General features: G+C 38.0%; 1 protein-coding gene across 2 annotated transcripts in view; it reads right to left on the bottom strand.

Annotated features, from left to right (window-relative positions):
* Positions 1–3376: 3376 nt before the first annotated feature.
* The window catches only part of SYNGR1 (synaptogyrin 1), a 24129-nt gene continuing 1251 nt past the window's right edge, over positions 3377–26254 (bottom strand). Inside the window, exons 2-4 of one of the 2 annotated variants that reach the window (XM_072421110.1) lie at positions 10900–11137; positions 9465–9610; positions 3377–5189 (exon numbers count right to left, since the gene is read on the bottom strand). In XM_072421110.1, coding sequence (XP_072277211.1) covers positions 4977–5189; positions 9465–9610; positions 10900–11137 — 597 coding nt within the window. In that variant the 3' untranslated portion in view covers positions 3377–4976. Of the gene's footprint in view, positions 5190–6172; positions 8570–9464; positions 9611–10899; positions 11138–26254 lie in introns of those variants that run through there. The other variant, XM_072421111.1, reaches the window with a different exon arrangement.

The raw sequence follows: 26254 nt of genomic DNA, 5'->3' as shown, positions 1-26254 counted from the left end.
GCTTGAGAATGAATTTCACTTTCCTTACATTTGAAGGAAATAAATACACATACTGGTAATGAAAGGTGGAAGATAAGCTGGGAATAAAGTTTATATACACTATGCAAAACTGTAGAGATTTCTTTATATTTACAAAGCAGTATGGATGCAGCAAGATGCTTCAATAGGAGTTTTGATTTCAAAAGCGCAAACCGTAATGCCGTAATCCGGATGTTTCTAGTGGCAGGCTAGGTTTTTTTTGGCTTTAGGCTTAAACACCCCCCAAGATTTCCCAGTGCTAACCTGAAGATTAAATTTTCATAACTATGGCTTTGTTGTACAATAAGGGTTCAACTATCGCCAAATCAAAACGAGATACCCAGAGATATTACACCTAGGAATATTTAATTACTATATAGGTTGATGTAGCATGGACACATAGAAATGGATCTGTCATTTTAACATCTGCAATGAGATCAGTTATTTTTTTGATGACCAGGATTCTATCAGGACCCAACAACTTTGTAGTCACTATCAATTTCCAAGAAGGTATTAAAAAACAAAATGGAAGGTAATATTCCAAGTAAACCAAACAGAACATATGATTTTTCTTTGGCTAGAGTCTTGTCATATTTATAATGTATTGGGATAGCAATCCTATTATTATTATTATTATTATTATTATTAATAAACAGGATTTATATAGCGCCAACATATTACGCAGCGCTGTACATTAAATAGGGATCATTAAACATTAAATCCTAAACAGCCACTGCATATTAAAAAAAATCTGCATTACCATTTGAACTTCTAGACCTGGAAGATGTATTAGAGACTCAAAAAAAAGAATATTTTTAATGAAAAAGCTTAAATTGTTACACCAGCCATTTATCCATAGGCAGCCTTGCACATGTCATTGTAAGCCTGTTCTCTGTTCCAGTGTCCATCAATAATTTTTTCCTGATGTGTTTTCTTCAAGTTTTTCTAAGGTGACATAACCAAGGGGTATTTGGGTTATGGATGGACTCCTTGAAAAAGTGCCTTAAAATAGGTTTAAAATATGGCTTTAGAAACCATGTTAAATATCTATTACCAACATTAAATGAAACTATACTGAGAGATCACGAAAGCTGCCATTGCAGAAATTATGCCGTGGCACACATTTTTTTAGTATAATGTAGCAATGGCAGGTCCAGGATTCTGTAACCTCTGCATCCCGCAAAGCCACAATTTTTACTGCTGACTCTTCAGGTCCACTGTGATTCTCTTGGGCTATTGGGTGGCTACTAATGATGAAACTCCTAAATACTCCTACCTAAGCTTCAGTGACAGCTTACACAATCTCTTGTAGTGGGTTCCCTTTAAAACAATCTACAGTGAACTCCTAGGGAGGCATTCCTAAAAATACAATTTAAAGTAAGGAGATTTCCATTAACAACTGTTTGATCTGTATTATTCCAATGCAGATTAAATGCAAGCAAACAGATGGGTGCCCACAACACCCCTAACTTCTAATTGCCCCATATTTACAGAAATCTTAGTATATGACTTTTACAAATCTACTGTACTGAAGTTGTTTCATAAAGCCTTTTCCTTGGAAAAAAATACTGTTTATATAAGGCATTCAACAGATATAGAAATAATGTGTCAATAGATGTAGTACAAACATCATGGAGTCAATATTTATGTGTAACTGACATGAATCTAGAACGGTTACCATTGTTGTACTGGACACTGCAGGTATGTTTTATCTTCCAGTCCTGTTCTCCGTCTCTCTCCTATAACCAATCTCAGCAGGGCAAAGCGATTAACCCAACATCGCCAGCAATAAATGTATGTGGCAGATGTTATATATAATGTTTTTATTGCTATTTCCCCAACTGGAGATATTTATCAAACATCAACTATAGCTACACAATCTTACACTTACTCATTATTAAATGTTTGTACTAGTCCCTCCCTACCCAAAACTCATTTTTTGGGTTGACAAGGTTCTAGATTAGCATTTCACAAAATGAATGATAACGTAAGGCCATAAGTCATAGCTTTAAATGTAACGGACCCATGTAAATGTAAATGACCCATGATAAAATAAATTACAAGGGAATCATTATGGCTAAGGGCAAAATTCAGCATACTACAAATAATTAGCATCTGGTTGTTTGGTTACATTGAATTACTATTCTTTGACTTAAGGAGGAGCTTGAATAGTACTGAATGTGACTATAGAGGAATTTGTGTAATTTTATATATATAATATATATATATATATATATATATATATATATATACACATCCAAGACACCTTTATTATGGTATTTGTTTGGGAATACACATAGAAATGGTCATAAACACATTAGTGATTAGTTTGTTGGTGCAGTTTACATGCGGAACAGAAATCCTGTGCAATAACTGATCACACACCTAAAGCCTGGTATGGGAGTTTGTGAAGTCATGTCCTTTTATCACACAACTAACATATCCAGGAAAGTAAAATACTCGCCTCTTTACTTGAATCTACAGCAATATTCCCTTTACTTCCACCTTGTTATGCTACCTATCGCCAAAGGGTAGAATTTTACACTTCTATTTAAATATGTGAATGTTTGCTCAGGGGATTCACTGTATCATGACGGTTCATCCCATGCTGCAATTAAATCCACAGCTCATATACAATGCATAGGCTAACTATTCTGGGAGTACAAGGATGACCATAACACTATAATTTCTGTTCTTGATTTAAAGAGGTGGCTATTAAAAAACAAACACAAAAGGGCCCAGATAAGGTTATAAGTTATTTAAAGTGAGCAGTGAGATTCCAATATCCAGCATGGCCTACATGGTGCTGTATTCATTTTTACACAAGGCTCACAAAGCTTTCTATGAAACATGAATACTGATTGAATTGCTATAAGAAATCTATTTGTTACAATGATCATGTCAGTGATACCAAGTTGCTCAGATTCGTCCATAATGAGGCGGGGCTTATAATGCTAGACATAAAAACCATTATTGTTTATGGAATATGGATATCTCATAAAACATCAGTGGATACCAGACCCTACCTGAGGACATCCAGCTACACTACCAACTGGACACAAGTCACAGCAACATGTTTTACTGATAACATTTGCACTTCCCACAGCCTTGTTTTCTAACTGGCGAATATTTTAATCAGGAATGAAAAGTGGTGATTAGTACCATTTCTTCGCGAAGTAGGATCTATCCATAAAATCGTCTGTAATCCAAAAACCTTTTGTTTGAACTCATCCTTTTTTTTTCTTCACTTCTAGTAACATCCATTCCCAGTTTATATACATAACAGATTACCATACAACATACTTTTAATGAAATAATAACTTCCCTTTTTTAGGTACCTGTTCATCCAAAGACGTGCTTCAAGCAAAAAATGTTTTATTTAACACTTAGAAAGTTGCATGATGTCTGCTGAGCAGAAGCAAATGTACATTTTGCAAATGGCATATCCATAAAGGCTTTCATAACTTGTACAGTCACCGTACATCTGATGTGATGCTCCTTATCCATTGAACGGTCCCATTTGGCTTCAAATTTTTTTTCCTCTGGAGTAATTTTTTGAGAAAACAGTTTTGCCAGATTTATTACATGCCATTATTATTATTATGAATCAACAGGATTTATATATTATAAAATTCCTCTCTGTCAAGAAGACAAAACAGGTTGATGAGGAAGTGGCCTGGAAAATTTAGCTTTTTTAAAATTGCCCTTTTGCCATGAACAACATTCTTTAACTTTAATAATTTCCACATAAATATTTCACTAATTCGAAGGTCTATTGCATTGGCTTTACCAGAGTAAAGTGAAGAAACCATCTTCCCCATATTCAGGTATGGGTACTAAGTATATTTTGGAGCAGGGAAGTGAAAGAAAGTTCGGTGGCGCTTGGAAAGTCAGCAGTTACATAAACTTGTAGCTTTGGTCTGCTACTCTAAAGGTTCACTTTAAAATATAGAATAGATTTCCCTAGTGATGATGCTAAAAGTAACCTTTACACAGGATATTGAGTGTGAATATGGAACGAATACTTTTTGATAGTAGTGGAGTAAAGAGGAGCTGATAAAGTAGATTGTAAAATAATTGTATGTATCCCTTCTAAGTACTCATTTGCAGTCCTAAAAAATGTCAAAAAAATGTCAAAATCTTTACACTATTGCTAGAATATATATGCTAAGGTAATCAAAGAAAGCTATCACAAACCTGGGAAAGTCACACTGAGAATATGATAAAATGCATAAATAAAACAATCTGTGGTTGATAAATATATTGTGAAAATTTTATAACTATTTTCACTTTTTCTACAAATGTTTGCCTATATCCAACTTACTATTGGTTCTTACTAGAATATACAGTCTCAAATTGAAGGATCAGAAGGATAGAGGGAGAGACAAAGCCTATATCCTAGATCTACTGATATAATGTTTTAAATGCAACCTTCACCTAAGCTTTATGTTTATTTTAGTCCTAGATAGGTTCCGTTCACGAGGCTGCATGGATGTGTATTATACAGTGGGGTACCCTGTGTTATTTTAGGTAACTCATCTAGTTGAAGGACTCTTATTTGCTTACAATTGCAAGTGTGCGTTTTAATGGGGCCTTATAATTCCCAAGTTAACATTTTTCAAAATTCTCAGCCAAGTATCGGCAGACAAAAATTTACTTTGCAGTTTTCAAACGACTGGAGAGATAGTTATTGACGACAACTGTCACAAAGAAAGAACCCCAGAAATGGCATGGTATAAAACTGGCAAAACTGGAAACTGCTAAACATAAAGAATTAAAAATGACAAGACTGTATTAATAAACACATGTAAAAATAAGAGCAGATCCGTCCTCGACAGTATTATAAAAAAATAAGGACATACTGTTTTACCTCTTTCACTATCAGAAAGGCCGCAACAAATTGCAAGGGAAGGAGTTGCAGGCCTGTCAGGCAATGAAAGGTCCTTTACAGAGGAGTTTTAATAATCCTGGGACTGATAGCCCTGTGTGCCAGCCTCATATGCATCCATTGGAGGCTGCTGGTAGCCAGCAGAAGGGTCTAGTTCTTCATTGCTGGCATAAGGGGGATAAGGTGGCCCTTGGTCTTGGCTTGGGTCCATGTAGTCCTGAGAGAACAGTGCTGAGTCTGAGCCGAGACTGTAACGTTGGTAGGCCAGCACAGCTTGTCCTGCCTTGGATCAATGACGAAGGGGAAAATAAAGGTTTGGGGAATGGGAACAGTTTAGGGTTTGGGCCAATGGAAAAGGGGAAAGATGGAGAGGACAAACAAAAAAAGAAGAGAGAGACAGACACCCATCACCATGGTTAGTAAGTGTTAAAAGCAGCAACCCTTAGGATTTTTCTCTCCCCTTTAACTGACAGGACCCCATTTGGCACCACAAGTCTTGAACTTTTAGTAACTGACAGTTAAAAGTTTAAACTCTGTTAACAACTTAAAGCTCAACTATTATTTTTTATATTACTACTACTGTAATGAGGTCAGGCTCCAAAAAATATTTACTGTACTAATGTGCTAAAAAAGGAAAAAAAATCAGGCAGTATTGCTGAAGATCTAGGCTCCAACATGCTGCGGTCCAACATGCTGGGGACACAGGGCTTCAACCCACAGTGCTTCTTAGGGAGTGTGAGTGCTGGAGACTATTAAGACCCGTTCTGTTTTAAGCAGCAGTCCAGGTCTCCAGCACGGTGCTAACACAGGGCATTTTAGCACTTGCTGTTGCACAAGTAAAAAAACAAAAAAACAAAATCATATTAATTATTGCACTACAATATTAAAAGAAAAAACAAGAACACAAAAGTTTTAATTAAACTATAGGAGCTCTGAACAGTTTTAACTCTCAGTTGCAGATATGTAATGAAAATCTGTGCTATACCATTGTATTTGATTGTTCAATTTAAATCTTTGTAGTGCTCTCCTATAATACTGCATGCTCTAGTCATATTACAGGGTGCAGCAATAGGATTCCTCACTTTCTTGCACAAACTACCTTTAAAGCAATGGGTCCTTAGACCTGCAATTTTTATGGGAAAAAGTAAATGAGACCTGAAAAAGTAACCCAACTTCTGGAACATAATTATGTCCTACCCTAGCCTTTGAGATAATAATTTACTTTTGGTGTGAAAACAGAAAAGAAATAAATAATAGAGAAACGTCTAAGATTTCCAAAAAGTTGTTTACTAGTAACATTTTATTACTATACTTGCAGTCAAACAAGCAGGTAACTTGCATCCTATCGCCAAGCATAAATAACAATGGATAACAGATGTAACAATATATAATAAAACTTAAGTATTATTAGTACAACACATTAGTAAACAATACATAGCATACTTCTATCAGTGTCATATTAATGACTGCTAAGTGCTTTGGCATGTGGCAACATGTGACACTGGGACCTGAGTATAAAGAAAGGCACAAACATTTGGCAGTCGTAAGGATTTGGCAACACACAATCTGGCACTCAGGCTAAACAAATACAAAGGATTGTTTATACTTGGCAACTGTTTTCAGTTGAAAGAAAAGTGTTTGTTATGGTCATTTAACACTGCTCATATAATTGTCATTTTGAGCCATTTTACTACTATAAAAGAAATCTATTGAAATTAGAACATCCTCCCTAAGGCAGGAACTTCTATAATCCCATTAAACGTTTTTTTTCTGAAGATAATATATTTCATGTGATGCTGATCAGAACCAAGGAGGAGTCCTCTTTTAGGTTACACTCACATGACATTGGCTTTCTGGGTGGCCTGGGTAGTTCTGTTTTTACTGCAGTTCAAAAAGAACTGAAACAAGCTGTCACTAAATCCCAGTACAAAAGTCAATTAAATAGAAATGGCTCAAAAAGCAGCAGCTAAAGCAGGTTAAAGTTACATGTGTATCGCTTTGTCTTTCTTAAATGATGTAAATCCTAAAACGTTAAGCGGTTCTAGTTTCACAATATAGACATTAGAAGCCAGAGGATCTGATCCTAGTTTTAGAGGGAAATAGAACCATTATACTAATTCTGTAACATCCAATGTAAAGTCATAGAAAGAAACCTGAACTGCTGAATCCTTTGATAATGAAAATGGCAACAATGCTGAAATATTCTGTGATGACAGAACAGGAACGGGCAGAGGCTGATCTAAAGACTAATTCTACATACACATGTGCAATGGTTCTCTTCCAGGGTTGATATCGGATGAGAATCTTGCGTGTGTACAGTGCTCGTTGCCCATCGTCTAAACGATCGTCCTGGCGAATCTACGGATGATGGATGACGGACGATGGCAATGCAAGTGAAGGGGAGAGAGCACAGAGGGGTGCATGCTGTCATTCTCCCCTCTTCATAGAGCAGAATGGTGCTGTATGTACAGCATTTGTTCATGCACTGTGCAGTCGTTTGTCATTGCGACAATTACTGCACGTGTGTACTTAGCCTAACACTGTCAAATGGCATGAAGGTGTACAGTGATCCTCAAACAGCAGAATATCTGAGTTAGAGTACTGCACGTAGAAGGTCATGAAAAGTAAGCTGTACTTCTTAGAATAAAATTTGCCTGGTTGCTACACCAAGCTATTGACTTATATGTTTTTTTTAATAGGCATGTTCAGAAAAAGCAAGCAGCAAGTCAACTCCAGCCAACTCCTGGTCTGCATAATAATGCTAGGTCACAAATGAGAAACCATTGAAACCATAGGATTAAAGTGACAACCAAGCAGATAGAATTTGGCAATGAGCAGGTTGCCAATGACAGATTGTATTTGTATATCTTCAAGTGAAGGTTTCCCAAAAAAAAAAAAACTGGACTAGTACTTTCTGACTTTTTAAAACAGTGCAATCAGCACAATGTGCTTTGAGCCAGAGCAGTACATGTCCAAGAAGCAAATTGTGCTGGATTTATTAGCCAAGTGTAAACAGCTCAGTGTTTTGCAGCCACAGTAATTGTAAATAATCAATAATAAGCTGAACATGCTCAAAAAGGATTCTATCTGTAAACTGTAAAGCATACCAGCACTTAAATAAATACGGTTATCTGTTTATCCCTAAGAGCATCAAAAACTAAATTCCCTCCAATCCACACCGGCATTTCCAATCAATAGGGATGTGATCTTCTATGAAAGAACCAGGAGATGGGGTTCCCAATTGCAGGGCAGTGATTTTAGAGCTTCACCTCTATGGCAATGAAAACTTGGCATCCTAGCGTCTTTGGGTAGACGGAAGGGGCACTAAGCTACTGTGCTTGTATCACTACCTGAATATCCCATTTAGGTGGTCAAGTCTAGATTTTGATGCAATTGAGGAGACAATCATACCTTTTTTTTTCTGCACAAGTACGGGTATCCTTTCAGGCACCAAGCACAGTGATGTAGAAACAAATAACTTTAACCTAACCTATCTGAAAACACTGAAATACATTGAACGGAGCAGTTTAAGGCACAGTGAAATTTAGTATGTTAATATAAATGTTAAGGAAAGGGCTGGGGGTTAGGGGGGAAAAGTCTGCTGTATTCTTCCTGGAATGTAATTTCCTTCAGGTGCTGGAGCCTCAGCACTGCTAGAAGAGCCTGTGAAAAGGATAAAGTTATCATAAATTCCTTTGTTTACAGTACTCTCAGCGGGGTCCCAACATTAGGAGGGAAATATGAACAAAGTATCAGTCTCAACATAAAAAAGTGATACTTGTGTTGAATTACAGAATAAAAAAGCCTTGAACTCAGCAGGACAATAGTAATGGAACCATTTTAAATGGTCATCTCTCATAGTACAGTCTCCCCAATTTGATTTTTAAATGATGAATTAGTTACAAACCTCCCAAAGCCTAAATGCTGCCATTGATTAGCTGCCATTTCTGTTTGCTTTTGAGGATGCTTGATCCGGGGTCCAATTTGTCACTACTGACCCAGACTAAAAAGACACAAAATTCATACACCGTCGTAGCAATTTTTAGCTACCCAGCAACCGCGTTTTGACTTCCTCTGGACCAAGGAGTTATACAAAGTTGCATATGTTGAATATCAGTCGTCTTTCATCCAATTAATTATGTAACAAACATGCATATGATGAAAGATAAGGATGAGAGCATCACTATAAATGTGTCATCAATGGCATCCTCCAAAACCAAAGTTTCACCTATCATTTTTATGTAATAGTTTATTTGGCTGCAAATGCATTAACTTCAACTTGGTTGTGCTCATTGTGTTTCTCCAGTTTTCATTCATCTGCCACATAAACAAATCTATTACATTTCTGCACAAGGGGACCTGAAAAAAAACCATGCTGAAAGCTGGCCTGTAATTTGCATTACATTTTTCTCAACTGGATGCAAGTAGGCTGTTAAAAGAAAGCAATAGTTCATTTCAATGCTAATTAAAATGCATGAACATTGATATTATCATATATGGGGTTGACAGAAACTTCAAACTCTCCCTAGCTCAGATTAAACAAAGATCTGCTACTTACCCAAGTGAAGATGGAGAAGAACGAGAAAGCAATGGCTGCACGTGCTGCATCTGTCCCTTCCTTCATTGGATTGTACTCCTCTTTAGTCACCTGCCACTGGTTGGCTAAAAAGCAGAAACCAACAAACCAGAAGAAGGACCAGACACCTACAGCAAAGAGAACATAATCTGAAGTTGCCAAAACTTTTACTTTTGACACAATAAAATGATGAATGACTAGCATTTCATAAATAAGGTTTGCAATGTGACTTCGGTTCATTCGTTGCTTTCCTGCCATTTTTTAATTATGTTAACATGGTCAAACATAAGCCTAACCCCAGCTAAATTGCCATTTTTTATCTCTTTATCTATGGATTGATTGGGGAACGGGTAATATTATGAGATTTTTGTTTCGGTTTAGGCTGTGTTGGGAGATTGTTCATCACTTACTGTTCCTGTGTCACCCATACAACAAATAGGGGCTGTAAGTGTTAGGGGTACAAAAAGCACACAGGGCAATAAAACTCTGTTGTTTTCTAATGCTAAATTTCTTTTCAAATTGTCCCTCTTGGAGAGATTTCCTATCACATCCAGGCAGTAAGGGAGGATCAATATCCCCAATTGGAGCATTATATCCCAGTAAACCCAGCACCTTTTATATTTGGGCTGCTTTTCTGTACTAACAAATGCATCTCTAATACATACACAGCAATGTAAACAGCCAACATTAGGGAGCAGACATATACAGGGAAGCAATGGATAGAAATATTGACATGAGGACTAATTGAAATATATGACAGAATAATAACCAAATCTCAAATACACTTATAGAGAGGTGTCCTTTGGTTAACCATAGTAATCTCCAATATTGACCTGCTTGGTAGCTGCCAAATAACCCGCACTGAACATTTTTAATTGGAACCAAGTTGTACATGCAAACATACACATATTTGTGGTCAACTTCTTTAGAGTATATGTATAATAAACATTCTCTTTACAGTCTTAAAGTATGGAAGGGATAAAACTACTGTGAACTGATTTTCTGTTGTATCAGTTGGGAAGACTTTTACTCACTTGCTGTTTTAAAGACACAACAGGGAAAGGGAATCTCTATAAAATGAGGTATATCTGCGTCTTAGAAGAAATAAATTGCTTTTAGAGACTATCCCCCTTCTCACTCTGGTGATCACTGCAAATTTTGGACTTCCCAATATTTTCTATTCTCATTGCTGTGGTCAGGAAAGGCAGAGGAAGATTTGACAGAAGTTTTATTACTTCCCTACTGATTTTGGATTTATAAATATTTGATTACTAAACAAGTGCAGCTGACACGAGTTTTTAACCTACATTAATTACATTTAAACAATACGTGTTATGGTTATTTGCTTTGAACAGTTTTTACTGCACATAGTCATGAAAATGTTAGCTGAAAGGAATTTTCTGTATTATCTGCTCACCAGACACAGCAATATCAGAGATCACGGTTTTCTTTCGGTCTTTAACACTGCTAATTTGTGGGAAATGAACGTCGACTGCCAGATACAAAATGCAGGTGAGGAACGCCAGCACCCCTACAGTTACTCCGTAGGTGCAGGCACTTCGGTTTCGGTTGAAAATGCAATGCTCCTCTTCCTCACTTGGAAGATTAATATATCCCTCATTAACTATGCAACCAAAGACCACTATGGCGAAAACCTGAAAGACACAAAAAAACATAAAAATTGTAATATAATATTAGTTACAAAAAGTTTTCAGTACATAGCATTCCAGAATGATTATTTTTAGTTCCATAAGAATTGTCTTACTGTTTGTTTTCTATCTGAAGAAGATATAGTCAGAGTAGAAAAGTTTATAAAGAGGAGAACTCTTACACTGTGTGGAAGCAGTGGTCTCTATACAAAGGTACAACATCCCTCCTACTGAGTCATACCTAGCTCATGTTTCCTGCTCATTGGAGGGCTCCAAGACATTAAACGCCTTTTGTTTTTTTGTGAACCTAAAATGCATTAAAAGTTTAGTTGGACTGGGAAAATACCAAAGTCTAAACCAACCGAAGATAGTCCTTTGAAGGAGTACAGTATGGTGTAAAAAAGGTAACTACATAAATCTTAGCAAATGCAATAAGATGCACTTGTTTGATCATGAGGCCATAAAGGATTTCACTACAAGACAAAATTAAATGAAGCTTTAGCACAATTTTGCTGCATAAACACACGGATTGGGTAAAGGAGGCAAGTCTGTATGTCTGGCACTGTGACAATGGACATGAAGTGGTCTCCCAGCCAATATCAATTTAATCACAAAAGCAAGTAAAGTGTAAAAGAAGAAAGGGTATACTGCATTAAAGATGAACTCAAAAATAAATCACTCCTTGTATTGTGTCTATGCTGGTACAGGAACATGGTTAGTATAGGAATACAGCCCTATATCAGGTCTAACCGATGGCGTCAACTATGCAAAAAAGGGCAGCACGGTGGCTCAGGGGTTAGCACTCCGGCCTTTGCAGCGCTAAGTCCCAGGTTCGATCCCCAGCCAGGACATTATCTGCATGGAGTTTGCAGGTTCTCCCCGTGTCTGCATGGGTTTCCTCCCACATCCCAAAAACATGCAGTTAGGTTAATTGGCTTCTCCCTAACAGTTGACCTTAGACTACATTAATGACATATGACTATGGTAGGGACATTAGATAGTGAGCTCCTTTGAGGGCCAGTTAGTTACACGACTATGGACTTTGTACAGCGCTGCGTAATATGATGGCGCTATATAAATACTGTGTAATAATAAAAATGATGTTCTGTTTTGGACCAATTTTTTGATTTATATTGCCATACCTAATATCAATTGCATATGAACAACTTGAGTTTCTCACATATTTAAATTGGTAAAAGGAATATTGGATAAAATATCAAATTATCACGCTTGTACAGCTATATACAGTTGAAATAAATCAAATTACAGAGACATTCTCTGATAATCTTTACTATGTTTTTCCCTTGTACAGCACCAACAGAGAATTTTTACATATAAAAAAAGTTATATATGCAGGAACCAATACAACATGAACAATGCATGCTTTGTGTAAGAGAAGAAAACACAAAGAATTCCACCAGCTGTGTTGAAGTTTGGATATTCTGAAGCTTGTTCGGGCATCTACTCACACCCAAGCTGCTGGTATCAGATGTGTAAAAATGCCAGGTATAGAATTTCTACAAACAAGAGTGTAAAATATTAATTCACGTGTCTCTACTTTAAATACAGGAGAGCTGCCTGCTTACAGGTAATATGTAGTGTTGCATCTAATGAGCCATGTTTTATAGGGGAAGATGATATAATAAATGTTTACCACCTGTGATATCAAAAGGTAAAGAATAATAAATAATTGAAGCAATTACAGTTTTCCTTACAAGACACTAACCTTTGGTGGACTAACTAACTTCCTTGTAACATTACTATTTGCTGCATAGACTGCCTAATGCCATATGGCCTCTTTTCCCAAATCTCAATCAGTGTACCTCCCATGATGTCACAAACTCCTTTCATTAAATTGACTTAACACATTTCAAGTACAGTGGTACCTTGGTATAAATCCTTAATCCGTTCCAGATACTTGGACTTATACCAAACAAATATTTCCCATATGAAATAAAAGGAAAACGATTAATCCGTTTCCATGAAAAAAAATCCTATTGTACTGGCATTATATACATTGATGGGGCTGTATAAAATAATTTAAACACTGCTTACTACTAAATATAAAAGCAAGTAGATGAAATAAATGAAAATGTAACCTAGACCTTGGTGAGAAGAGCCGAGTGCCTACTAGGATGGTGCTGAGACGGGACAAGGAGGAGACGTTATGTAACAGAGAGTTATAGCGCGGGTTGTTCACTGAATGGTACCAACTGGCATATTGACGCTCGTGGGCAGTCGTGGCTTTGTCTCGAGAGAGGTAAATAAGGGTAGCGCACGGTGTTATGACTCATTTTTACCCATACAAGTTCTACAACAAAGGTTGTATACGAAGCAAAATGTTTTGTGTCCAAACAGGCCCTTTACCAAGTTAAACTTATTCCAAAGCGGACGCCATTTGTTGGAGGGGCCGAGACAAAGGATAGCTCTTGAAGGAACAGGGTTACAGGCAAGTCCAAATATATATTATATAAAATTATGACTATGGCAGGGCGATAATCAAGAGTGCACATACCCAATTAGGACATTTTTGCCATGCCTCCCAATATTGACATTGCTTTTCCACACTTTTAAGGTGCGTACACACTTCCAATTTTTATCGTTCCAATCGAACGACGAACGATCGATTGGGCAAAAAATCGTTCGTAAAAAAGTAAGGATCGGTGCTATACGATCGTTCATATATATCGTGCATGAACGTTCGTCGTTCGTTTTCCAACGATAATAATTGGAAGTGTGTATGTAGCTTTAGACTCTTGCATGTAGCAGCTAGGAGGAGGGTTAGTCAATATACTTCATTGTGCTCCCTTACTAAAACATCCCAAGAAAAGATAAGAGCCACATAGGAAGTTAATTGTTTTCTGTGACTTTGCCAACGTAGTCTTGAGCTGTAAGAAGGAGCACTGACACAACCACGGTGCAGTAGAGTCCGTACATTTCGGCAGACTATGGTTCCTGGTACCCAAAATTGGTTCTGACTCCACAGCTTTGGATATAACTACAAACTATACCTAATAAATAATAATAATAAAGCCCAAATGATGGTAAGCAACAGAATGCTTTTTCCGTCAAATGTACAGCTTCCCCGGATCAGGATATGACTATGCATAATGGTTGCTACTTGCGCTAATCTAAAAAAGGGGAATTTTTTTCCAAAATTTTAGGAGTTTACATTGTTTACAAAAAAAAAGCACCCCCATCTTGAAATGACCTTCTTAAGTAAAGCAAGGACCAGTGTATATCAGAAAGGGGATCTACCTTTTGCTAAAGATACAGCGTTATTCACATTTATCCAGTCACCAACCTCCTACTTTTTAACTACAACAGTTTTGAAGTTAGGAAAATCAAAAAGCATGCCCATGATTATGAATTTTTACTGAAGTTTTATTTTACATGCATTGATCACTTAATCTACTAAAAATTTAGTACAAAGTAAGTCTGTCTTTTAAAAAATAATGCAGTTGAAAAAACGGAGCAACAAAGCATAACTTATTCACATGAGTAGCTCTGCTTGCTGTTTAGGTCAGGACAAACTCACAATTCTGAGACTAAAGAGGGTTTAGACAAGAAATATTTTTGTCCCTGAAGCCAAGACCTCCTGAGTATCACAAGGCATCGGTCACATTGCCTGCTATAATTCATTTAGAGAAAAAAGCATCAGCTTGACATGTGACTTACAGGAAATGATGGCGCACTAGGTCTCCAAGATATTGTGACTATTTTAGGCCAGCTATAAAGCTTTATATAATATATATAGCAAATAGAAAAATGTTTCAAAGCTAAACTTGGTGATCAAGATAAGTCTTGGGCCCCTCATAAGGTGTGCGAACAGTGCGTCGAGGGTTTACGGATATGGACAAAGAGAACATGTGATAAGGTGCCATTTGGTATACCTATGGTTTGGTGAGAGCCAGGAGATCATTTCAGTGACTGTTACTTTTGTATAGTGAAAACTTCAAGATATAAATGCCATTGTCAGAAAACAATATAGATAATATACAGTTATAAACATTCTGAAAAAATTATTAACTCACTCTAAAGCCATTTACATTCCGTCCTTTTTATGATTTTTCAGTAAAGCATTTGTTTTTATCTTTAGATGAAATCTTTGAGACTTCAGTTTGCATAATATCAGTTAGGAATAAAATAGTAGAAGCTTTCTGGACTTAACACTAATTACATTGTGTAGCAACTATTGGGTTAAATAGAGCTAAAGTCTGTGCAAGGTCTCCGCACTCACATGAGTAGTCTATGGCAAGCTATTACATATTATCAATAGAAGTTACTGTGGCAAAGGAAGATTAAATACAATATTTGTGTCCAGCAGTCAGTAATCACTTTGATTCTTTGCTCTACTATCCATGACCAATCCTTTTCTGCTTATTGGGTTAGTATGAATATAATGGTCATGCTTTCCTACCATGATTAGCATTTCCTAAAATCGACCCTTCCTCCTATTCTATGCACCTTAGACTTGTGCAGAGCATTATGAGCAAACAACAATTCTCCCATTGAAGGGATAAATTCATTGACAGTTGCTCTGCTCGGACAGCCATATAATTTATGGTGATGGTCTGGTAATAAATGGCGGGGCTCAACTATTATGTGAGACTTCCCCCACCTCCTAGATTGTAAGCTCCTTGGGGCAGGGTCCTCTTTTCCTCCTGTGTCCCTGTAACCATCTGTCATTTGCAACCCCTATTTAATGTACAGCACTGCGTAATGTGTTGGCGCTATATAAATCCTGTTTGCTAATAATAATCATAATATTAATAACAATCCTGGTATCACTGCCCACATCCTACCACAAATAGAAACAGACTGCATATGCTGAAACAGCCCGCACTAGATACTTGCCATTACTCGGCTAAAGGGCCCCTGACAGATTACATTTAGAAAGCATCACCTGGCCACCACTAGAGTGTATTTGAAAGTATTTGGTTATATCAGTTTATGTGCAAAATAATCCTGTTGATTGTGGCAGAATTGTTAGATTGTTAGAGACGTAAAGCTAACTTGGATTAAAAAAAAAAATAATAATTACACACATACTTTAGAAAACTAGGGACCCCTTAAAAATGGAGAGCAGATGTGATCCCCTATTGGAAAGGGCACATTGTGCTTGTTTAATATGACCCAATAATACAATGCAGCCCTTGGTATGAAGTCTGTGGGATGGCCTTACTGCATATATACTGGCACTGTATCAATTATTCAGTCTCTATGTAGTAGTAGTAGTAGTAGTAGTAGTAGTAGTAGAATGCTGCAGCCAGACTCCCATCCGCTCCTCTTCTGCTGCATCTCTTTGCAGATCTCTACGTTGGCTTCCATTTCCCCTTGGAATCAAATTCATCTCTTGTGCTTTGCCTTAAAATCCCTCCACAGTTATTTCTGACCCGGTAAAAAAAAAATACTCCTCCAGCCGCTCTCTCCGCTCCTCCAATGACCTACTAATGACTTCCTCACTCATAACCTATAATCACATACACGGCTCCAAGACTTTTCTAGAGCTGCCCCAACTCTCTGGAATGGTCTTCCTTGTCCTATTCAGCTTGCTCCTACTTTCTGACATTTAAAAGATCACTCAAAACCCATTTATTTAATCTTGAAATATTTCACCTGTTTTCATCCATTCCTTGCTGTATCAGCGATAATTCTATTATGGATATCTATAATTGTCTTGGATACTTTGGGAAGCTGTAACATCATACCAACTGCACTACCTGCATGGAGTATCTTCTCCAAGATTGAAAAATTGCTTTTTTCCAAAATAACATACTGAAGTGTCAATTTGAAAGAAAGTCAGTTAACTTTAGTACATGAGCATGAAGATCGTGGGCTGTAAGATCCTTTGGTGGTCAGGGACCAATGTGGATATACTAATGAACTTTGCTTGACATATCAGCAGTACACGAGGCTTAGTCTACACGGACGTTTTCCCCAGCATTTACCCAAGGCTTTAAAACTCCCACGCATTCCAATGGGCTAATCTACACCGGGACTTTTCCTTGAGGCAAGTTTATGAGTGTAATAGATAACGCTCCTTGCAATGTTTAAAAAACTAAAACGCTGGGTCAATGCAGGAAGATGCCAAAAAACGTTGGAAAACGAAGATAAACACGTCCATTGATTTCAGTGGGGACGTTTTCCTTCGTTTTTGTGGCATTTTCAAGCGCTTGAAACATAAAAACACAGGGAAATGTGACAGACGTTTTCCAGCAGTTTAAATGCAAGCTTTTAAAACACTAATAAAAGTGCAAATAAAAGTGACAGGAATGTTTTGATGCATGTTTCAAACCGTCTGTGTAGACCCAGCCTAAGCAAGAAATAAATATGTATACAAGTGTTTGAATTTTTTATTGTAAACCAACAAATTACTATTTAATAACCACAGATGTAAGAATACACTTTCTCTACAAACTTGCTAATACATGCTGTACATACAGCTTTAAATTACCAGGGCCCCAGCTATGATTTCACATGTCCCATGCAGCTTGACCGGGGGATAAAATTCGGTACTGATTTTCTATATGTACAGGAGTGTGTGGACCATCCGTTCTATATTCTTATAGCTAAACATGAGGCCACATGCACAGATACCAAAGTTTGACTGGTAAAACCATAATGAGGATAATCAATTGAAAGCCATGTTACCAGAACTTTCCAGTTTTCTAATAGATCTAATGAGAATGGACCTCTGAACATCAATCAGCCCCACCTGGCAAACATCTTCTCGCCTTAAGCCGCATACACACGTGCAATTCTTGTCTTGATCTTTCACGACAATCTTTCACCTTTCCAACGATAAGAACCGCACGATGCATGAACGAGTGTTGTACATACAGCACCGTTCTGCTCTATGGAGAGGGGAGGGGGAGAACGACCGAGCGGCACCCAGCTGCGTTCTCCCCCTTCCATTGCATTAGGATCGCTCATCGTTCGTGGATCGGCCAGGAAGGACGAACGATCCAGGCTGTACACATGCCAGATTCTCACCAGATATCCTCCCTGAGCCAATTATCGGGCCAGAAAAATTGAACAAGTGACGAGACCCACTACTTGCAGGCATGCGGTTAGAATTACCGTTTTCTTGTTTGTGTTCATGCAGTTCACCAACTTTTTATGTTTTTGTGAATACCTTAAGTATTTTTTCTATTACCAGAAAAGCTTGCAGTTCTAGAATTGCACTGGATTATCGTAATATTAAACAGGATTTATATAGCGCCAACATATTACGAAGAGCTGTACATTAAATATGGCCAAATGAAAATAGATCTCAAGTGAGTTGTGCTCTCATTGTTCACATTTATACAGTACAAATTGCTTAGTAATATATTGGTGCTATATAAATAACGTGTAATATTAATAATAATGCAATATCCAATGTCAAAGCAATATCATGCCCTCTTTTCTAAAACCCTCTTTATCTATTGAATGCAAAAAATACATCTAGGTAGATTCTAGGTGGACAAAGCCTAAAAACAGCACAGACCTCAAAGAAAAGGCAATCATTCTAAAACCAACCTAAAAACCTTACAGAACTAAGAAATCATAGAAATACCAAACCAGAATTTCAGCTTCACTGCCGACTGGTGAGAGGGACAGATGGACGCCGCTGTGCCGTGCTAATCCTTCCTTCTCATTACCCTTTTGTCTTAATCTCCATCCTGTTCTTCATTTGACATCTCTTATGTGCTCCCTGACCACTTTTCTGACCTTGACGTATTACACGCTTAAAAGTATAGAAATATATAAAGAGGTATGGCCATGTCATAAAGCACATGTACTCAAAATACGGTGAAAGAATATATTTCAATATATAAATACATCTTAACGTTGGAAGGAAAACTCTAGCCCAATCGCTTTTAAAATGAGGACTTGTTTGACTAAATCTTTAACTAATTTACATTCCTCATGATTTTATAGCCCAGTCACAATGGGTATAATGACAAAAAAACCGACCCTAGACTGTGATAAAGACATAAGACTATGGTAGGGGCATTAGACTGTCAGCCCCTTTGACGGACAATTAGTCACATGACTATGACCTGTGTACAGTTTAATAAAAAAATCCTTAGCACAATATGGTTTATCTGGTCAAAGGAAGCTGCAGTTGAGCTAATCAGTTTGAGATATAAAAATATCAGGCCACGAACAGCCATTGTGATGGGTTTTTTTGTTCTATTATTATGCAAGACAAACTTCTCTCATCACATAACTAAAAAGAAAAACCACTAGACTTCTCCAGTGACCTGTGCCTTGCCAGTCATCACCCAAGCCTTAAAACGAAAATAAAAAATAAGAAAAACTTTACTGACCTACGTAACCTCTTATGTCTTCTTTTGGGTCCTGCGCCATCCTGTTATCAGTCTTTATCCCTGAGCAGTGGAAGCTTCGGGTGCCTCCAATCACTTCCGATTACATCACCTGTGTCTGCACCGCACAGGCACCAGATTAGGTGATGTAACCAGATGTAAAGGGGGGGAAAGTGTTGGGATAAGCACCGTCCCCCCCGATGTATTAAAATGTCCCCCGATGTATTACAATGTCACTTCTATTTATTGCCGCAGCGATCAAGACATAAGGGCAGAGGCTTCATCTTTAAAAAAAAAAGAAAAACACTGTTACTTTACATGAAAAGGATTGTCTATCTTTTTATGTAAAATAAAAATTTTGATGACAGGTCCTCTTTAACCATCCTATTTAAGGTTTGGTGTTCTCGGATTGGTGTTCAGCATTTCACAGTTTTAGTAGTCTTGTCAGAAAATTGACATATCACAAGCAACACACTGCAATGATTCTTGACTGCAGGTGCTGCATCAGCAACCTCGGGATGAAAAGAAAACCTAAAAGTGCTGAATACCTAAAAATACTTCAGTGTCAGTGAATGTACCGAACAGACTGGCACCAGATTTGCATCTTGGCATTTGCAAAGATGCAAATATTCTTCTTGGTAATTAGGCACCTAATGTAATGAAATGATAAATACATTGCCATAGTGCGTACCTATAAATAAATGTAATATGTATGTTAATAGGGAAACTGCAACTTGCACTGTAGCATTGCGCCATAACCTCAAGGGGCATTGCAAGGGGCATTTTATCCTTCTTGTTATTAGGCAAGTAAAAAAATAAATAAAACTTTTACTTACCTTATCCCTCACTCTTTCAAGTTCTTCCTTAAAGCGGACCTAAAAAAGAATACACTTACCTTTAATCCTGCAGATCCCTCGATGGCCCTGGTCCTTCCCACGATCAGGTCCCGCGTCGTTCTGGAATTCCTCCTCGTCGCTGCCCAGGTGTGGGATCCGGTGATGTAGCCGCTGTGGAGATGGAAAAAAAATCTGTTCTCACTGCGCATGCGTCAGATTGGCTTTCTCTTGGTGGAAAAATGCCCCTTCTGTGCTGATTTTAGAAGAATCCCGGGAGGCTCTGCGCTCCCATTAAGTCGCGATCGCCGCGGTAGTGCTCCATCCCCTTTTTTTTTTTTTTTTTAAAAAAAGGGTGCTGCACTTAAAACAAGAAAAAATTTACAATATACAGAAGGGTTGTCTATCCTTCTATGTAAAATAAAAATGTTGAGTTTAGGTACGCTTTAGGATGCCATGACCAAGAATGCATTACCAGTAGCCCTACATTGAACATATTGAGGGCCACAACCTGAAGTGTAGACCGTGGCGGAGGGTGATGCAGACAAGGTATGAATAAAGCATTTTATCTTTGTGTATTGGGGAACCCCAGGGTAATATTGTTATTAATTATTCCTGGAGTTGTGCTGCCACCATACCCCAGCTTCAGATTTAGAGTTTGCTGTTGGTTCCAGCTAAAATATTCAGCTGTAAGGCATGAAAATATGAAGATCTAAGCAAGTTAACTTGCCATCCAGGGGATTACAAAGAGATATGGGTTCACTTTTCTAGCCCTCTGTGGCAGCATTGGATACCTGAGCAGCAAAAAACTATCACCTGGTGGGAAAAGTTTATGTTTCTAATACTCTGAAGTACCTGGTGCTTCAATTCCAAAGGACAGGTGATTAGGTGCTATTGGGGAGGGCAGTAGTTTCGGTAACCTGCTGCTTTCTGGTTTTAGGTAACTAAAATCCAATAGTGAGGGTGGGAACGGCTAATAATAAATCAAAGCAAGTAAACATTCATAGGAACTGAAGCACAAATATGTAGCTGGGCAAGAATATCCAAAACTATTATGGAAGAAGACCTCACTTTGGGACTGTTCACAATACCATAGGGGCAGATATTTGACTATACCACTTCCCAAATGCTTTGCTGATATTAAAAGTAAATGCGTTAGTAAAAAGTATCAAGGAAAAAACATGTACTGCGCCGGGCTAAAGTAACCAACTTAGCCTGAACTCATATTCACAGATTTTGACGGCCCAGATCTTGAATTCCAGAAGTGGGGAAATCTCCCAGAAAGAAGCTGGGACAAGGGAAGGCAAGTTTCATTTTGATTTAACAAATTTTCTTTTACAGGAATTGGTGCCGACAGATAAATGGATCTTGCATTTTTCTGAAGGAGAAGCTTAAAGTACATTCCAACATCTGGAGTTATTGTGGCCACTTTCCCAATGCTTGTTTTATTATTCCATACTTATTCTATTTTTCTGAATACAATAAATAACATTATGATAGTTGCTCATAATTGTCACAGAAGCCAGTGAACATAACACAGATCCATGACAATAGATGATATGGGCAGTTGGCAATAAAAGTACCAATATGTCAGAAGTCACCCCACATGGTTTCAATTAAACCTGTAGTGTCACTTTTATGTTGACTGATACTTAAAATGTTAAATGTAAAATAAATAATCAATAAAAACAATCATGACACAAAACTCTATTTGAGTGCACAGACTGAATATGCCTGTACCTGATACTACAATCAATTTCTTTTGGTCATTTTTGTAGCTGGAAATAGGATTGTGTGAGCCAAGCAAGTCCTAATGCAAGCTGGGCCTAGGTTCTATGGTATCAGGGCTTCCATGCTAATAAATGAATAAAAGAGCCATAAATGTCACCAGAGAAAGCAGAACATCTGGTTGAGGACTTTACATTCTTTCCAAATCAATATTCATGGCTAATTGTAATCCAATTTGTTACCCAATGCAGACCTTCTTGCTCTCAGTATGGTACAGGTATGTCACCACTACCACCAGGGCACAAAGTCCTGCAGGGTGAACATTGGCAACATTCTGGCTGGCTGGTGCCAGTCAGGGTTGTCACCTCTCTTAGTTTTGGATAATGTAAAAAATGGGGCCCTTAGGTGACATTAGTAATGTAAAAATGTATGACTGATAGCACACATGGAAGAGTGTGAATCCAGTGTTAAGCAGTTGTCAGTATTATTTACTCTATAGATATATTAAAAAACCTGCTGGTCCACCCCTAACTGTCCCCAGAGACCACCAACTCTTTGTACTTAGATTGTAAGCTCTTTGGGGCAGGGTCCTCTCCTCCTCCCCGTGTCACTGTCTGTATCCGTCTGTCATTTTCAACCTCTATTTAATGTACAGTGCTGTGTAATATGTTGGTGCTATTTAAATCCTGTTTATTAATATTATTATTAATAATAATAATAATAATAATAGTAGTAGATGCCTATATAAACCCAATCAAATTAGCTCCACATTTTGGGAATGGGGGGTAGGAACATGGAATTTTGGAGGAGTGCACCAACATTCCAATACTAGCTTATAAGGAAAATAAATGGTTTTTCATATTTATGATCATTATGGTTTATCCTGGGAAAACATTCAGTGACCTCGCAGACATGAGATCCATCACCCAGCTAAGAAGAAGGAGACCAGAAAACTCATCTATTAGCTACCACATAAAATGGAATAATACAAATAGAATTTATCAAAGAAAGATGAGGTTACATTATGAGATTTATAACAAAATATACGTAAGAAAAATGAAGAGTGAGGAATAGCGGCTTCAGCAAATAAGGAGAAGCACATCTCCAGTCAGTGACCTTGACTTCCCAGCACATGTCATTACAATAAGGATCTCTGTGATCTTTCCTCCAGCCATGTGGAACAATTATTTCCCATAACTATATCTCCTTCACTGGCAGAGACATATACAGCAAAAACCTGCAAATGTATAAGAAGAAAGAATTCCTGATGGGAGTTTTACGTTCTTCATTTTATACATTTTGTTCTTTTTGTCCCCACTTATCTGTTTAAAGTTTCCTCTAAATTGAAATATTTTATGAAGAAGTGAAAATGCAAAGTAAATATAAAAAAAATAAAAAGTTACCCAAAACAATATTAATTGAGCGGCGTTCAGTTATCCTGCTTCAATAAATAACAATAATAATGGAAATAGTAACCAGCAGTAATGACAGCTTGAATTAGGAACACCAGGGCATGCATTAATAATTAGCATGACATTATACACAGGCTATTGGTCATATGATAACGTATTTGTGTTCTGCTGGAATAACAGGCTTCATTTAGCCGATCACATGATTCTGGAAATGATGCGTGGCTGCACAGCACTAAAACTAATTTAAAGATGAAAGCCGCAAAGATGGAATGCGGAAATAAAAACCAGATAAAGCTACAAATGTATATGCAAGGTGTATGTGCAAAGTAAGCACGGTATTTACACATACAAATAAGATTCCTAAAGTGTATTCAAATCCAATCAAGTTTTTTTCTATTTATGATAGAATGGGCAAAGGTTAAAGGGTTAATCCGCATACACACGTGCATTTATTATTGCATACAGCACTGTTCTGCTTTATGGAGAGGGGAGAACGACAGAGCGGCACTTGCTGCACGCTCTCCGCCACCACTTGCATTAGGATCGTTCATCGTCCATGGATCCGCCAGGAAGGTCGTTTGGACGACCAGCGCTGTACACATGCCAGATTCTCGTCCGATATCGGCCCTGAGACAATTATCTGGTGAGAACCATTGGAAGTGTGTAGGTAGGTTTAGTCTGTTTTTTGCTGCCTTTGGCCCTGACTGGTTGATGGGACTAAAATTGAGGCTAGTCATAGCAGGAGGGATAGAGGGGAACTCTAACAATGGGCACAATTGTATTGTTTATGCTTTTTTGTACTTTAGCGAGATCTCCTCCTACTTCCTGCTGTGAGAATGACAATCAAACAATAAAATAAAGACATATTGGGGAGGGGGGGGGGTAAACATTGCATACTGTATCCAAGAAAGGGCTTTTCATATTTATTAAGGCTACGTACACACGTTAATTGTCATTGGAAACGATCCTTTCCAACGACAAGCGCCTGCACGATGCATGAATGAGCTCTGTACATACAGCACCGTTCTGCTCTATAGAGGGGGGAGGGGGAGAACGATGGAGCGGCACCCCACTGTGCACTCTCCCCCTCACTTTCATTACTATCCTTCATTGCCCATTGTCCATGGATCATCCAGGACGGTCGTTCACACAATAAACGACGAGCGCTGTACACACGCAAGATTCTCATCTGATATCAGACCTGAGCCAATCTGACAAGAACCATTGCACGTGTGTATGTAGCATAAAAATAAATCCAATATATTCTACTTTGTCATATATTCAAAACCATGATTATTTTTTAGGCCTTGAGGTTGTAAGCTGAGGTTGAGGTTGTAAGCTGAGGTTGAGGTTGTAAGCTGCTTTGTGGGACACTTAGGGCTCTACTTGTATAGCAGGGAATCTGACATTCTCTGAAACATTCCTTAGTGAAAATGAATTTGTATAGAACTAGAACCAAAAGAAAGGGAATCTTCCAGGTCTATGTGTTTCAATGGCAGCGTTCTCACCAGGGAATGTTTCAAGCAATGTCAGATTCCCTGCTTTAAAAATAGAGCTTAGTTTCTTGACTTAGGTAAAGCTATGTGTAATGGGTTTAGGTTACTCATAATAAATATAACAGGAGTGAGACCTAAAGTTGAACTAAACTTTAACATAAAACAATTGTAGGCAGGCAGGTTCCTTATTGAGAAACAGACAGGTGAAGTCTCTTCTGGGACAAAATAAACTTACTCACCTCTCCTTGCCCGGTCCTCTTCCAGGTTCAGGATCTTCATCCATCTCGATGGGAATGACAATGCCTGTGCATGCGCATGGAAGGTTTTTGTTCAGCAGCGGCTATATAATAATACTGTAACCAGGCATTTATGTGTGTTTTATTGCTAAACCTACTGAAATTTTTTATTATTTAGAGCGGATCTAAACGCAACATTTTTACTGTACATAGAAGGGTAGACAAAGCTTCTAAATAAAGTAAAAATGTTGTTGGCATTGGTCCACCAAGGGGAAAGAGATGGCAATCTCACACATGTGCAATGAGATAAGCTCTTTATTTCTTCCCCCTTCACCTGCGCAGTGCCAGATTGGGTAACGAAAGAGAAGATAAAGATGGCGGCGCCTGGCGCTTCCTCTATGCCAGGACAAAGAGGAACCCCAGGACAATGCGGTACCGGATCGTGGGAAGGACTAGCACCATCGAGGGGTCTGCGGGATTAAAGGTAGGGGTCATTTTTTTTATTTTAGTTACACTATGAGTCTGGTTACACATTAAAGGCTGGGGAAGCAAAACTACAACAACCATCCATCACAACCAGAATCTTTGATATATTATTTCTTAACCAGAATTCCATGGAATCCCGGGGTTCCTCTGGAGATTACCAGGGGTGCCTTGATTAGTTTATGCCTCCTAGGTAAAAATGATTTTGTTGGCCGTCTGTAAGGGTGACATTCTTCATAATAATAAGGCCTAGAAAGGCTCACTAGATCCCAGTATCTCCCAAACATATTATAACTAATAAACAGGATTTATATAGCGCTAACACAGTACACAGGGCTGTACATTATATAGGGGTTGCAAATGACAAACCAGCATTATAAACAAACAATGGCACAGATCATGTATCACCTTAAAGGTAAAACATTGTGATATGGAAGTTGTATGGTCAATCCTAACCACCAAAACAAATAAAATAAGGAAATCTGGAAAAGTATTTGTATTTCTTTTAATCTAGACAATGTAGATGAAGGGGGACCCTAGCTGAATTATGTACAGCGGGCACCACATATACAAAGTATGACCATGCCGGGGGTACCACATATACAAAGTATGGCCATGCC

This window comes from Pyxicephalus adspersus, chromosome 8, assembly GCF_032062135.1.
Source record: "Pyxicephalus adspersus chromosome 8, UCB_Pads_2.0, whole genome shotgun sequence".
Taxonomy (NCBI): Eukaryota; Metazoa; Chordata; class Amphibia; order Anura; family Pyxicephalidae; genus Pyxicephalus; species Pyxicephalus adspersus.
This window is presented reverse-complemented; position numbering and strand designations above follow the sequence as displayed.